Source organism: Mytilus edulis, chromosome 3 (genome assembly GCF_963676685.1).
Source record: "Mytilus edulis chromosome 3, xbMytEdul2.2, whole genome shotgun sequence".
Classification (NCBI taxonomy): domain Eukaryota; kingdom Metazoa; phylum Mollusca; class Bivalvia; order Mytilida; family Mytilidae; genus Mytilus; species Mytilus edulis.
The window spans coordinates 73619497-73633581 of NC_092346.1; the positions used below are offsets into that span (position 1 = coordinate 73619497).

General features: G+C 31.1%; 1 protein-coding gene across 1 annotated transcript in view; it reads left to right on the forward strand.

The window, feature by feature from the left end:
* The window catches only part of LOC139517392 (IgGFc-binding protein-like), a 72706-nt gene that overhangs the window by 9713 nt on the left and 48908 nt on the right, over positions 1-14085 (forward strand). The window contains exons 4-11 of the mRNA XM_071308375.1: positions 485-732; positions 1928-2247; positions 3577-3878; positions 4590-4792; positions 8023-8206; positions 9770-10120; positions 12475-12576; positions 13609-13850. Of these exons, the coding sequence (XP_071164476.1) occupies positions 485-732; positions 1928-2247; positions 3577-3878; positions 4590-4792; positions 8023-8206; positions 9770-10120; positions 12475-12576; positions 13609-13850 (1952 nt within the window). The remainder of the gene's footprint in view (positions 1-484; positions 733-1927; positions 2248-3576; positions 3879-4589; positions 4793-8022; positions 8207-9769; positions 10121-12474; positions 12577-13608; positions 13851-14085) is intronic.

Below are 14085 nucleotides of genomic sequence, written 5' to 3' on the forward strand. Positions count from 1 at the left end.
TATGCCTGTTCGAAGTCGAGAATATGGCCGTTGCTTTCCGTTCGTTTGATGTGTTTGAGCATTTGGTTTTGTCATTTTAGAAAGGACTTTCTATTTTGATATTCCCATGGAGATCGGTATGTTTGTTGTTTTACCTTTTTGTTCCCTAATTGTATTGATTGTACTTTTTTTACGCTGTTAGTCTATTAGTCCTATCATAGGGTCTTTGTATTCTGGCTTGCTCGTTATGCCCGTATCTGTTGTTACATTATAGACTTAATAAATTCAGTTTTGATTCAGAAATTAAGAACGATTTCGAGCTTGTCAACTTTAATTTGAACAAAACATCTGTCATTTCCTTAAGACTAACCTGTAGTTGTCTTGTCTTGTTAGCTGTGTGTGTCTTTCAATTAATTGGGACTTTGATAAGATTAGATTGTATGTCAGGTAATAGCAACTAGACGGTATGCTAGAATTTTTATTGTGTTTCACAATTCTATTGCAGGTTGTCGATGTACTGGATCTGGTGATGTCCATTATTACGATTTCATTAACATCAAATCGGATATCCAAGGAATATGTAAATACACGTTTTCTAGGTCCACGGAGGAATTTCCATACGAAAAGTGTAAATGGAACGTTGAAGTCAAAAATGAACGAAGAGGAACAAAAACCTCGGTATCCTACACAAAAATGGCGGATGTTACAATATGTGGTGAAAAAATTAGAATCATGAAAGATGGTGTATTCATGGTTGGTATTTATTATCAATAACTTCTTTTGGCTTTGGTATATTCTTTACCTCAATGTACAAGAAGATTTCGTTTGTAGTTTAGTAGTTTAGTCTAGATTCCATCCTATTGTATAAAAATTATATTTTTGTATATCGAATCAGTAACTAAATCGGTCACCATTGTTTAACTATCCTTTTAAAGCAGTACAGGCCTAGAACATACACAACTTATCTGGTTTAGTGAATTATTTATTGACTTGCAAGTCAATAATACACAAGCGACTACTTTTCAAGTCAATAATACACAAGCGAAGTACTTGAGCTTATTATTTTTCTTCGTCAATCGCTAAATATTGCTACTTTTGTAGTCATTTATCAACTACTAAATCAAGTGATAACTCTTAAAAAAAGTCAAAGTATTTTACCCCCTAAACAGTTTTCATTGGTACATCAAATAGCAACTTATTTTACACAGTGATAATTACATTATATAAATTCATAGAAATCCGGAACTCTGATTTGAAGAAAACTATTTTGATGCGTCTTAACATTAAATTGTTTTGTCTTTATTAAATTTAATATGCATGACTGCACGTAATATCATTCACCAAAATTCATGTAGGATATTCAAACTTGTGTCAAAACGTGAATAAAGAAAATGTTTATCTTACGATGCCTTTAAAGGATTCGTTTCCAAAATAAAAAATCTTTATAAATGATATGTGAATCAGGGTTTAAGAGTACAATCAGGCTAAACTTTAATGGCGTTTCTAAGATAAATTGTATAGACTGAGGGATCAAAGGAAACCGTGCATAAAAACCAGTAACCAATCAAAAGCGAAAGTTCTATTCAATACTTATGTTGGCAGGAGTGCAATAATTGAATTTTAAAAGTTTCAATATTAACTTTGATAATACATTGTGCTATAGTTTTTAAATTTCCAAAGTTTTAACTGATGATGTTATGCATCGTATGTGGCTGTGCTCCCTATTACAAACATCATTAAGAAAGAGAGAGAATTTCTTGGTGATATTTATAATACCCGAGAGCAAACAGAAACTATCTCGTTTCTCTTGTCTATTCATATTTTGTGTTTAAAAATCATTGTTTTACGTTAGTAGGTGTTCTTTAATTAATTGTTTTACAATATAGATGAAATGTCTCTTTAGGTTTTAATAAAAAAAAAATTTTTTTTACAAATTCAATCTATTTAGGTAAATAACTTGGAAGTTTCATCATTAGCGTACAACATCGAAAATTGTGGAATAAACATTCGAAAAGAAACTAGAGAACTAGAAATACATTCAGAAGAATGTGACATACGTGTTTTATGGGATGGGAAGTCAAGAATAGAACTAGATGTCCCTAAGAACTACTCACAGTACGCAGAAGGCATATGTGGTGATTGTACAGACGGTAACCGGTTTATGCTAAGAAACGGAACTGACATTTCAACTGTACCTAAAAGACAAAGAGATGTTCTATGGGGACAAGAATGGGAAGTGATTGATGATTCCGGAGAAGAACTTGAAGAGTAAGCAAATGTTGTGCTATTTTTGTAGGATATTCATATTTTGTAAAGCTTGTGTTTCCTGTAAGAGAATGAAATATTCCTCAACTGACAAGTGATTATAGTTCCTTAGTTTTCTTGGTAGTGTTATGTCTGAAATACCATTTGTTATTAAAAGCACATTTCCTTCTTTAAAAGTGCTAACTTTTAATTGATATCAATACCGTTTTACTTTGAGAAGTCGAAGAATGTGCCTACACTTTCCAACATTTAATACTAAGAGTTGAACAATCGATTGAATGAACTAACAACTGATGATGGGCTCCTAAACATTTACTTTATCTAAATGACATGCGAAAAATGAAAGTTATAAGATTGAAAAATTAATTTGCTCCGTGAGAATCTTGCATTGAAAAATAAGATATTGTTTTCAGACCACCATTTTAATATCACGTAAAAACTAGTTCAGAAAGTTATGAACTGCAAAAATGATCAACAGGACAAATTCTGGTCGAAATTGTTGGACTTCCCCTATTGGAGCTATTGATTTTAATGAACGATTTTTATCTATTTTATAGTGCTTTTCATCTTGGTAAATAAACACATGAAATATAAAAAAATTATCACTAAGACAAGATCTACAAATAAATTGACTGTTCAAAATCGTCAGTTGACTCCTTATTGCCATTCTTGCTCCTTTAATGACAATTTTCGCCATTTATAATTTTGCGTTTTTGCCTGTCATCTTGAAAATTATAAAAGATGGATGGACAATGTATATAGAAAAATGAGCGTCCCGGACTTTCTATAGTTGAGAGCTTCTAGTTATAGTATTCGGGTCTGTGATTCATGATACACCTCACTGTATATATCTGATAAGTTGGAAACAAAGTACAATGCAAGAAGGGAACAAAGAAACTTGCGAAGAAAATTAATACGTAACAAATACTTGGCTCTTCTTTTGGAATAGAGTTTTCCGTGTGAAACTGAATTATTCGAATCATAGGAATTGACAATAATTGATGTTACTATTATATGTGAAGTGAGTTCCTTATTTTGTATTCATTAGTATAATTATAATTTGTTTAATAATTTTTAAAGGAACAATATTGTCAATTTATCAGGAACTATTGCAAATGTCTTTTTCTTATTTATTGAACTTAGAATAGATATGTAGTAGGATAAGATAGTCTTCAATTTATAAATGACTTTTTGGTGGTTAAAGTATTGTCATTTCAAGCATTATGAGAGTTTTAAGGCAATCTTTCTATGTAAATTCTATGTTATTTCGTCTCTGTTATAGAGTTTATACATTGACAATTATAACACGTGTTCTATCTCTATACTTTTAAGATGTCCTGTATCACTGCCTGTAAAAGAATGTACTGAAGAACAGAACAAATTGTTATCAAGTGATACATATTGTGGAAAAATAAATCCAGATCGACAAGAAGGAGTGACACCATTTGCTGATTGTTTAAAAAGCGATTCAAAAATGGCAAAGGAGCTGTTTGATGCTTGCATTGTAGATGTTTGCATGAACTTAGGAGGTCCATATGAAAAGGAGGCACTTTGTCTTGCCATAGATGCAGTGGCACAGAATTGTAGGAAAAATGACTTTGAATATGATGAGTGGCGAAAACCAGACTTTTGTCGTAAGTACTACTATAACTTCAATAATAAAATCCTTTAAAAATACAGTGTAAATGTTGACAAAAGTTTCTACGTATAAGATATACAAAATGGCTAGGTTATTTGGTTGTAAATTCTGATCTGTCAACGATTTGTCAAAATAAAGATAATGATAAAGCACTCACACTACAATTGTTGACTTCTTTTCTCCAAATGTGATCTACCATATAAGACTAATCACTGGGTCTGTACTAATATGAGCAAAACACGTCTAGACGAGTTCCAAGTGTGCAACAGGATATGAATATTCACAAAACCAAACAGAAGGATAGAAGAACTTTTTAAGATAATGCCGTTTACCTGTTTATTTTTTATGCCCCACCTACGATAGTAGAGGGGCATTATGTTTTCTGGTCTGTGCCTCCGTCCGTCTGTGCCTCCGTTCGTCCGTTCGTCCGTTCAGGTTAAAGTTTTTGGTCAAGGTTGTTTTTTGATGAAATTGAAGTCCAATCAACTTGAAACTTAGTACATATGTTCCCTATAGTATAATCTTCCTAATTTTAGTGCCAAATTAGATTATTACCCAATTTTTACAGTCCATGGAACATGGAAAAGGATAGTGCAAGTGGGGCATCCGTGTACTTTGGACACATTCTTGTTTCTTCATAAAATATTCAATGCATAATAACCATTTATCATTGATATATCTATTTCATATGATTAAATATTTTTAGCAATGACATGTGATGAACATTCAACATATAAGTTCAGCTCAAAGTGTCCAGCAACATGTGAAAACAAAAACCCAACTGATGAAGATTGTGATTTACCAGCTGTTGAAGGCTGCGTATGTGACGAAGGTTATTATCTAGATGACAAGAAATGTGTCCTGGAAAGTCAGTGTGGATGTATTGCTGATGATAATGAGTACTATAAGGTAGTTATATTCCTCTTTGACAATGCTTCAGTTTATTTTTCTTTTAAAAAGGATTATTCGATATCAGAATATATTGGTCTGTTTGTATGTGTATTATTTATTACCGTATATCAATTACCAGTTTAGTCCACTTAAGATCATACATATTACAGTTCAGAAATTGGGTCTGTATATAGTTGCGTCCATGCTTTTTTACCATTTGAGAAATCAAAAACAAAAATTGAAAAACACAAGACTTAGTGTTTTCATTTTTCGCTCAAAACCAAAACCGAACTGACGCAAATCTACACAACCAATTATATTGACATTGTTCAATTCGAATTTCTTCAGTCAATTGTCATATATATGTCAGTAGGCCACTCTTTTAAAATCTGTTATTTGATGGATCAATAGTAAGTAATGCATCTGTGGTAAAAAATCTTGGTGTTTATTTCGATAGAACATTAAGCATGGAAAAGCAGGTCAATGGCATCACGAAGTCGTGCTTCTTCCAAATAAGGAATATTGGTCGAATTCGGCAATATATCACTGAGGATGCCTGTAAAACTTTAGTCTGCTCGCTCGTCACGTCACGTCTAGACTACGGAAACGCTCTGCTTTATGGAGTAAATGCCAGCTTAGTCAATAAGTTACAGCGAGTACAGAATACGGCAGCCAGGCTCGTTAAACGTACAAAGAAACATAACCATATAACACCAGTTCTTGTGTCTCTTCATTGGATCCCGGTGCAGTACCGAATACAATATAAACTTATTTTGTATACTTTCAAAATCCTGCATGGCCTAGCGCCCGTCTATCTTAAGGAACTCATTAGCGCCTACCAACCATCAAGATCTCTTAGATCGGAAAATGCCATGCAGCTGATACAACCTCGCTTCGACAAAGCTACTGCGAGCCTCTGGAACAATCTTCCTAACCATCTAAGACATGAACACTCAATCGAACTTTTTAAGAAAAATTTGAAAACCCATTATTTTAGACTCGCTTTTAGTGATTACATGTAACTTTTTTATACTGACTTGACTTTTTAACTTTGTTCTTTTCGTTGTAGTATAATATGTCTTTTAACTATGATAATTAATTTTTTTTTAACTTTTCTGTGCATTGATTGTTTTAATGTTTAACACCTTTTTGGTTTGTTTTTTTTAACTGCATTGATTGTTTTATGTTAAGCGCTTAGAGTAATTTTTAATTAGATAATGCGCTATATAAATATTGTAAATAATAATAATAATAATAATAATAATAATTATTGTTTAGGCACACTACGTCATACTGATTGTGAACATACGACAAAAATGACGACATATTTCTCTTCTAAATCTCTCTTTTTCTAAATCAAAACATTCTAATATTGCAGAATTAATGTGTATGCAAATGTTGAAATATCAGCTGTAATTCACCATATCAAATCTCTTAATGTCTTTCGTTACAAAAAGTAAAATCACAAAAATACTGAATTCCGAGGAAGATACAAGCAACTATTTATTAATCTGTAAAATATTCTTGTTTATTTCATTATATGTCGGAAAGTAAGAATACTATTTGTATATAAGCACAATCTACAATAAGCCATTTAAGTTTCCTATGTAAATCTACAAAAGTATCCTATAGGTGTAATACCACATTGATTTTTCCCTATTAGTCTTTGTTAAATTGGCACTTTTAAAAAAATTGTACAGTATTTACCTTTATTTCAACCAAAGAAATACTTTGCATGTGTAAAGTTAAATCCTTTCCAGTGATACAGTGAAAATTTCACACTACATTTCATTGCATATAAGAAAGTACAACCGCCGGAAGTAAACAACCCAATTTTTACACTGTTATTTACTGGTTACCTGCTTTGGTAACTATGTTACCTTAACGTTCCAAAATATTTTATAAGACCATCAAATAAAAAAAGAATGATTATTTCAGACATCCAACATACATATTTACGACTCAGAAAAATTTAAGTGCATTGAAATGCAGGATTAGTTTTCTACAATTGTCAAATTCAAGGGAATATTTTTTTAGGCCTACTTTCGTATGCAACCGGATGTGACGTACCATGATCCGGTGGTATTACACCTAAAACTTTATTACTTTCTAACAATCTAAATAAGGTTTTTAGTTTTTATGATGCAATACTACCAAATCTTTCAGCGATTTAAACTGTTTTGGATTAAAATATCCACTTGAAAAAACACAATAGGGATTTGAAGATAAAACTTCTAAATTCAAAATCTACCTTGCAGTTTATGGATTTTCTATCTAAAACCAAAAAATTATTATAAAGACAAATTCACAAAAACACCCTAAATCTGAAGAATCTTTTTAGAACTTTAATTACTACAAAGTAAAATATAATGTGTTTAAACAAAAGCATGCTACTATTACAATATTTCTTGACTGCATTTTTGCTGTACAAAATCCGTTCCGGCTAAACACAAGCGGAAGATAAAAAAGTAATATTTAAATCTCCTATTAGTCGAAGAAAGTGCAAAATTGACAGTGGTATAAAAATTAAATAACACAAAAATACCGATTTTCGAGGAAATTTTTAAACGGTAAGTCAACTGGCAAATTTTGTTTTCTTTCAAACGTTTAAACCAATAAAACGAAAAAATAACAACTGACATAGTCATGACTTCGTACAGGCATTTTTATAGATTTCAATTAAAATTTCTAAGAAACAACCTGATGACACTTGAAATGAAACTTGTATTCGTAATTTGTATGCCCCACCTACGATAGTAGAGGGGCATTATGTGTTCAGGTCTGTACGTCCGTTCGTCTGTCAAAACGTGTGTCCGTCCGTCTGTCTGTTCGTTCGTCCTGCTTTAGGTAAAAGTTTTTGGTCAAAGTAGTTATTTGATGAAGTTGAAGTCCAATCAACTTTAAACTTAGTACACATGTTACCCATGATATGCTCTTTCTAATCAAATGCCAAATTAAAGTTTTGACACCAATTTCATGGTGCAATGAACATAGAGAATGATAGTGCAAAGTTCAGGTTAAAGTTTTTGGTCAAGGTAGTTTTTGATAAAGTTGAAGTCCAATCAACTTGAAACTTAGTACACATGTTCCCTATGATAAAATCTTTCTAATCAAATGCCAAATTAAAGTTTTGACCCCAATTGCCCGGTCCACTGAACATGGAAAATGACAGTGCGAGTGGGGCATCCATAGTACGGACACATTCTAGGTTTTACCATAGGTTAATGCTATAAGATGTTTTACTGTAGATTGGTGCTATTAGACGGAAAGACGACTGCACACTTGAGGAAGAGTGTACGGCTGGTGGAGATATGAAAACAGTTTGGAAAAATGATGGATGTCATGAGAATGGATGGTGTGTTGTCAAAAAGGGCAAATATGAATGTGAATGCAAACCTAATTATCTTGGAGATGGGCGTGAAAAGTGTGATGGTAAAGCTGTTTATATACTTCTAAGAATCTATTATTGTTACACTTAATACAAATCAGGATATAAAAACTAAGGGAATATCATGAACTCATATCAAGGAATAGAGGAAACAATTAACTTTGATTTTATTTAATTATTCATTGACAATGACAGTAAATCAAAAATGTATTTTTTTTTAATCTAACTATACATAACTTACAAGGCTAAACCCTAATGTGAAATTTACCTTCAAAGATAGTGTGGGTATTACAGTGGGGGTCATTTTAATAATTTATTCAGAAGCATTAAAAAGAATCAGGCTCTTAGTTTCACTAGCATTGAAAAAACCACAAATAAAAAATTATCTACTTTGATTTCATTTTATTTGGAAAACTGTGATACTAATCTTAACGTCATTAAACGTATATATTATAGTTAATAAATCTAGTTTGTATTTTTTTTAAAGATATTTTTTCTTTCTGAAAATTCAGTCATTTTCAATTATTTTGCTTATAGTCAAGCAAGTCTGTTCAGTTACTTTCCAGTAAATAAAATACATATGAATTACAACTGCTGAAATAGCCTCGTAGACACCAATCACACGATCATTTTATAGTAATCAATTCTGGGCAGATGTTATGTCTGACAATAAAATGGCATACAATTGAAAAATTCATCTACGAATTACTGCTAAATCTCTCTTTATTGATGTATTAAGGTAACACAATACCGAATGGCATATCTCCCGATTTCCAAACTGTTTGGCACACGTGTTCCTTGAATCGAGTTACATCGGAAAATGTAATAAAAAATGGGGGTCACCATTTTTGTTTTCTTGGTATTTTCATAGGAAAACGTCAATTTTGGCGACAAATTTACATAGGTATATAGGAGAAATGCCTATTTTGCAGCTTACATTTATAGATTTTTCAAAGGATGGCTATGTTCTTATATACGGAGAACAACAAAAAACTAACATTATATCCAGGATTGCAAGCTGAATTCATACACGTATAGAAAATCATATGTCACCATCCTTGTTTTTGAGATAAATGGCTTCAAAGTTGATTGATACTCTTAGAATTTGACCGAAAACGTGTGACGTTATTGAATACAGAATGTAACGTTATTCCTACTCAGATATATGGAAAACAAAATATGTGTCGGGATCTGAATGGTGTTTATTTTATTTTCATTTCCCATGTCGGTTTCGTAAATTTCCTAAGAATGCAATATAAAATTCTACTGACATAATTTATTTCGTCCTGCACATTGAAATTTCACTCACATGAATTATCATTAATCTCGTCTGATTTTCACACCAAACGAGCATATACTTGAAACTTGCTTGAACTGGTTGGTTTCACGTGAATCTTATGATAATAATTCATGAATAAAATTTTTAAAATAAGATTATTCAAATAATATCTTTATTCTAATTACAGCTCTTATTATGAATGATATTATATGAATATGGTTTTAGAAAATAGTCATTCCTTTAGACAAAAGCGAAAACAAATATGTAAAATAGAAATATCTCTTGACAGCTCAGAACTAATACATATTTTTATTTTCCATTTTAATAGAAATTCCAGCTTCTTGTATAAAGAATGAGAAAGTTATTGTAAAGTCAAGACGTTGTAAACGCCATAGAAAAAACAGAAGAATTATGGTATGCAAAATTCAGAGTGCTGAAAAAATTATAAATGTTAACTTGGATCCATCTTCCAATTTTAAAAGACCCAGAAAAAATAGAGGCAAGAAGAGGCAAGGAAAGAAGAAAGGAAGAAAGGAAAAAGCTCAAAAGAAACGTCAACAGAAGAAAAAGAGAAGAAATCGTCGTAACAAATGTAGATTCATCAGACAGAGAGGAAACAGGTTTTTGATTAGAGGAAACTGTAGAAGGGCAATATTTCAAGTCACATATTTATCAAAAGGTAAGTCTTAATGTCGAGAGTAAATTAAATCTAGATTTAGAATTCTTAAAAAAGTCGAAAAATAATATGAGACTTTTTTAAGAATTCTAAATCTAGATTTAATTTACTCTCGACAAAAAATCTTTCTTTTTTTATTATTTCGTTACTTAGGAAATTATTATACGATGAATGATAAAGCTTATCATAATTTGACTTTTTTCAACCAAAAATATTCATAGTAATGTGATTTTCTTTTTCAAATTTTTAATTCAAACAGAATGTAGTTATTTCTTTTACTTCTGCATATATCAATTTATATTGGTACAAAAAATAGCATACAGTAAAACTATACAATATACTAGATAACTGTCGACAGGGAATTATATCGTCACTTCCCTAATCAGTATATCGCATCAATTGTAATCTGTAATATATTCTTGGACCATTTCTACGAGGTTTTTTTTATATAAAAAAGAAGATACGATATAATTGCCGATGAGACAACTCTCCACAAAATACCAAATGTTACAGAAATAAACAGCTATATGTCTCTGTACGGTCTTCCAAAACCGAGAAAACTAACGGCTTAATTAACGTACAAAAAAATGAAAGAAAAACAAATATGTAACACAGTAACACTCGACAAACAAATGAATTGCAGGTTCCTGAATTTGGACCAGCATATATATACATACATAATGTGGCGGAGTTAAATGTTTATTTATTTTCTTCAAATGTTTTAATTATCGGCCATGTGATGTGTTTTTTTGAGTGATTTGCTATTGACTGATTCATGACGAACCTTTTTTGATATGACAATAAAAACTGAAATACTAGTTTTAATTATTCAGCTTCTCGTGTTTTTGTACATCTACGAACTTTGTATCGGCTTGAAGAATACGGAAAATATCAATCAAAGCATACTGTTTCCGATTGCCAGGTCGGCAGTACGCCTGTCAGAAAAGTATTATTATCATGCCAGTAAAAGGACATAATATTTGGTGGAAAGTTGTATGAGAATAAACACATTTAATTGAGATTATTTGGCTCTCTGCCACTTTAGTCATGCATGGTATATCCACTTTTGCTTAGTTTAAATGTTAAAGTTTTGATGAAGTCTGATTTAGTTGAAAACCAACTAGTTATTTCAATGATAATTGGTATGCAGTTGTATTTATATTTTCACGTTTCATTTGCATAGAGATAATTTGTCACAGTATCCTCGTCATAAATTATCGACTTTTGTATTGTTTACATGTTAAAATTTTGATTTGGTGTATTTAAGGTGAACCACTAAAGGTAGGTTAATACTATTTGGAATGCAGTTATCAAAAATATAGTCCCATCTCATTTACATGGCGATTGTGTGACTCCATCCAATCCGTCAAAGTATATTGACTTTGGCACTTCTACATAGTTTAAGTGATATAACGTCAGTGAAAAATGTACTCGTATTGCAATGTCAATGATACTTGGTATGCAGTTGTAAAAGTATTTATTCATTCCTTGTCTATTGAAATAGTACGTCTCTGTCCCACTCTATATTCTTTGATTTTTAGTTTACATGTTTAGTTAAGTCTTAATGGCTATGACTAGTCAATGTTATTTGATAAACAGTTATACTGCGTTGACATTTCCCATTTTCAGCGATGTTATTTAACTCTGTCGTGATGTTATTTTTTTGTTGGTTTTTTTTTTAATGTCCTTTATAGTTGACATTCGAAAGTATTTCTATTGGAAAATCAATATTTACATTGTACTATAAAACCTACAAAAACGGTTGATATACTTCTGTGTCAACAGTTTATAATTCTTTTCGGTGTACCTTGTACGTGTTTCGGAATCATTTAATACTAATTAGTTGTATTCATATATTCTTATTATGTTTCTAACCATTTAAAAGTAGTTATAATCTTTAAAGCATACTCATTACGTAAGGGTTGACATATTTCTGCAGTAAATGGGTGGTCGAAAATTTTTAAATATATACAATAAACTAAGTATATAATTCTTATAATAGATTATTTTCTTAACTTTTGTAACTTGGAAAAAGTAACATTGCAAAAATACTGTTACAGGTATTTTTCTATGTAGAAAATAGTGGGTTAAACCTGGTTTAAAACTAGATAAACCTCTAAAGAAAAAAAAGGAGAAGTTTTTAAAGTAATTGCATCGCAAACAAACAATACAAAATAAATATCTTTAGAAATAAACTAATCATAGATACCAGGATTAAAATTCAAACATGCTGATTTTTTTTAATTGTATATACTGAATGTCAGCTTGAACATAAACTAGTTGATGAATGCTATCAATGTTCTTACCTTTACTTCTGTGACAATTCTAACCTAAATCTATGTTTTATTTTTATTCAGGCAGAAACTGTGCAAATGATTGTGGTGAAAATGCCATTTTTAAAAATGGTAGATGTAAATGTCCAAGAGGTTACACTGGTGATCCAAGGAAAAAGTGTTCAGGTATACATGTATGCCTAAACTTGTTTGGTTATAAAGTTGTTTTTATATTTACAGCGGATTCCATTGAGTGTGTAGAGAAAGGTTATATCTTTGGTTAGCTTGCTTGTTAGCTGAACCGTGAAGTCATTATTTTGTCAGGTATACTTACCCTCCTTTCGATGTAGCATAGTCCAACAAACAGAACGATTGGTTTTCTGTCGGACTAGTCTATTTTTAAAGTAGGGTAGTTTACCCTACCTAACAATGACTTCATGGATCAGCTAACAAGCAAGCTAACCAGAGATATTACCTTTGGCTACACACTCAATGGAATCCGCTGTAACAACATTTTTATTCTTCTTTTAATAGTATAGCATTGTATTAACTTTTATATGAAAATTGGTTAGATAAAATAAATAAAAAACACACTTATGTTTTTGTTCAACCAAATGTCATTTGATGAAGTACATGTTGAACTATGAAAACTGCTCATTAATGATACCTTATCTTTAAGTACTCATTGAAGAGATAATTAGGGAGAGAGTCATTAAATAAAACGCATTACGTAGTAGATCAAACAAACATGAATCTTGGTTCTAAATTTCAGGGTGCTCTGAATTATAGACTCTAAGAAAAATTTGACATGAATTTCATACAAGGGCAATTTATATATAATATTTATATTTTTGGTAAACAAGAAATGGATAAATTTGATATTTTATCAAACAATTTAGCATCATCACATTTATCCTATTGCAAAGTTTCTTGGAAGCTTTGATTTGTAGTAATTGAGAAAAACAACTACGGAAGTTTGGTTGTAGAAACGAACGAAAATAAGAATAAAACAGAACTATTTTAAGCAAGTCATACTTGATAAATTTGTTCTTTATTCGACCCTAGATATCTCCGATAAAGTGACCGCTAAATAAGTTATTTAAAATTACTCATCCTTTGCAATGAACCTGCCAATTAGTTCTTGATTGTGTATAATGGTAATTACAATTTTAATTAATGTACTAGTACTTAAATAGTTTTATTTACATCATTTTTCAGAACTATGTACCTGTATATCATCTGGAGATCCTCACACCAGGACATATGACTCTGCCGTTGTTCATCACATGGGTGTATGTAAATATATTTTGTCAGCGCTGGAAGATACCACAAATCCATGTGCCTTCAGAGTTGAAACTACAACAGAAAAACGTAACGATAGACCTGTTGCATATAACAAGAGAGTAGATTTTACAATTGGGGATGGTGTATATAGCATTCTAAAGGGTGGTGAGGTTTTGGTACGTTTGATAACAATATTGTTTATAACTAATTTGATTTAGAGCATGAAGAAATGAATGATGACAAATAGCAATATACATTTAAAAATATTTTTATTAATGATTTCAAAAATGTATCAAGAAATATCAACTATATAAGTGCTTAAGTATTGACATGAATCGGAAAATGTGTTTTCCCTTAAAACTCCGTTGATAAATTAATAAATGTTAAACTAATGATACAACTCCCTCAGGC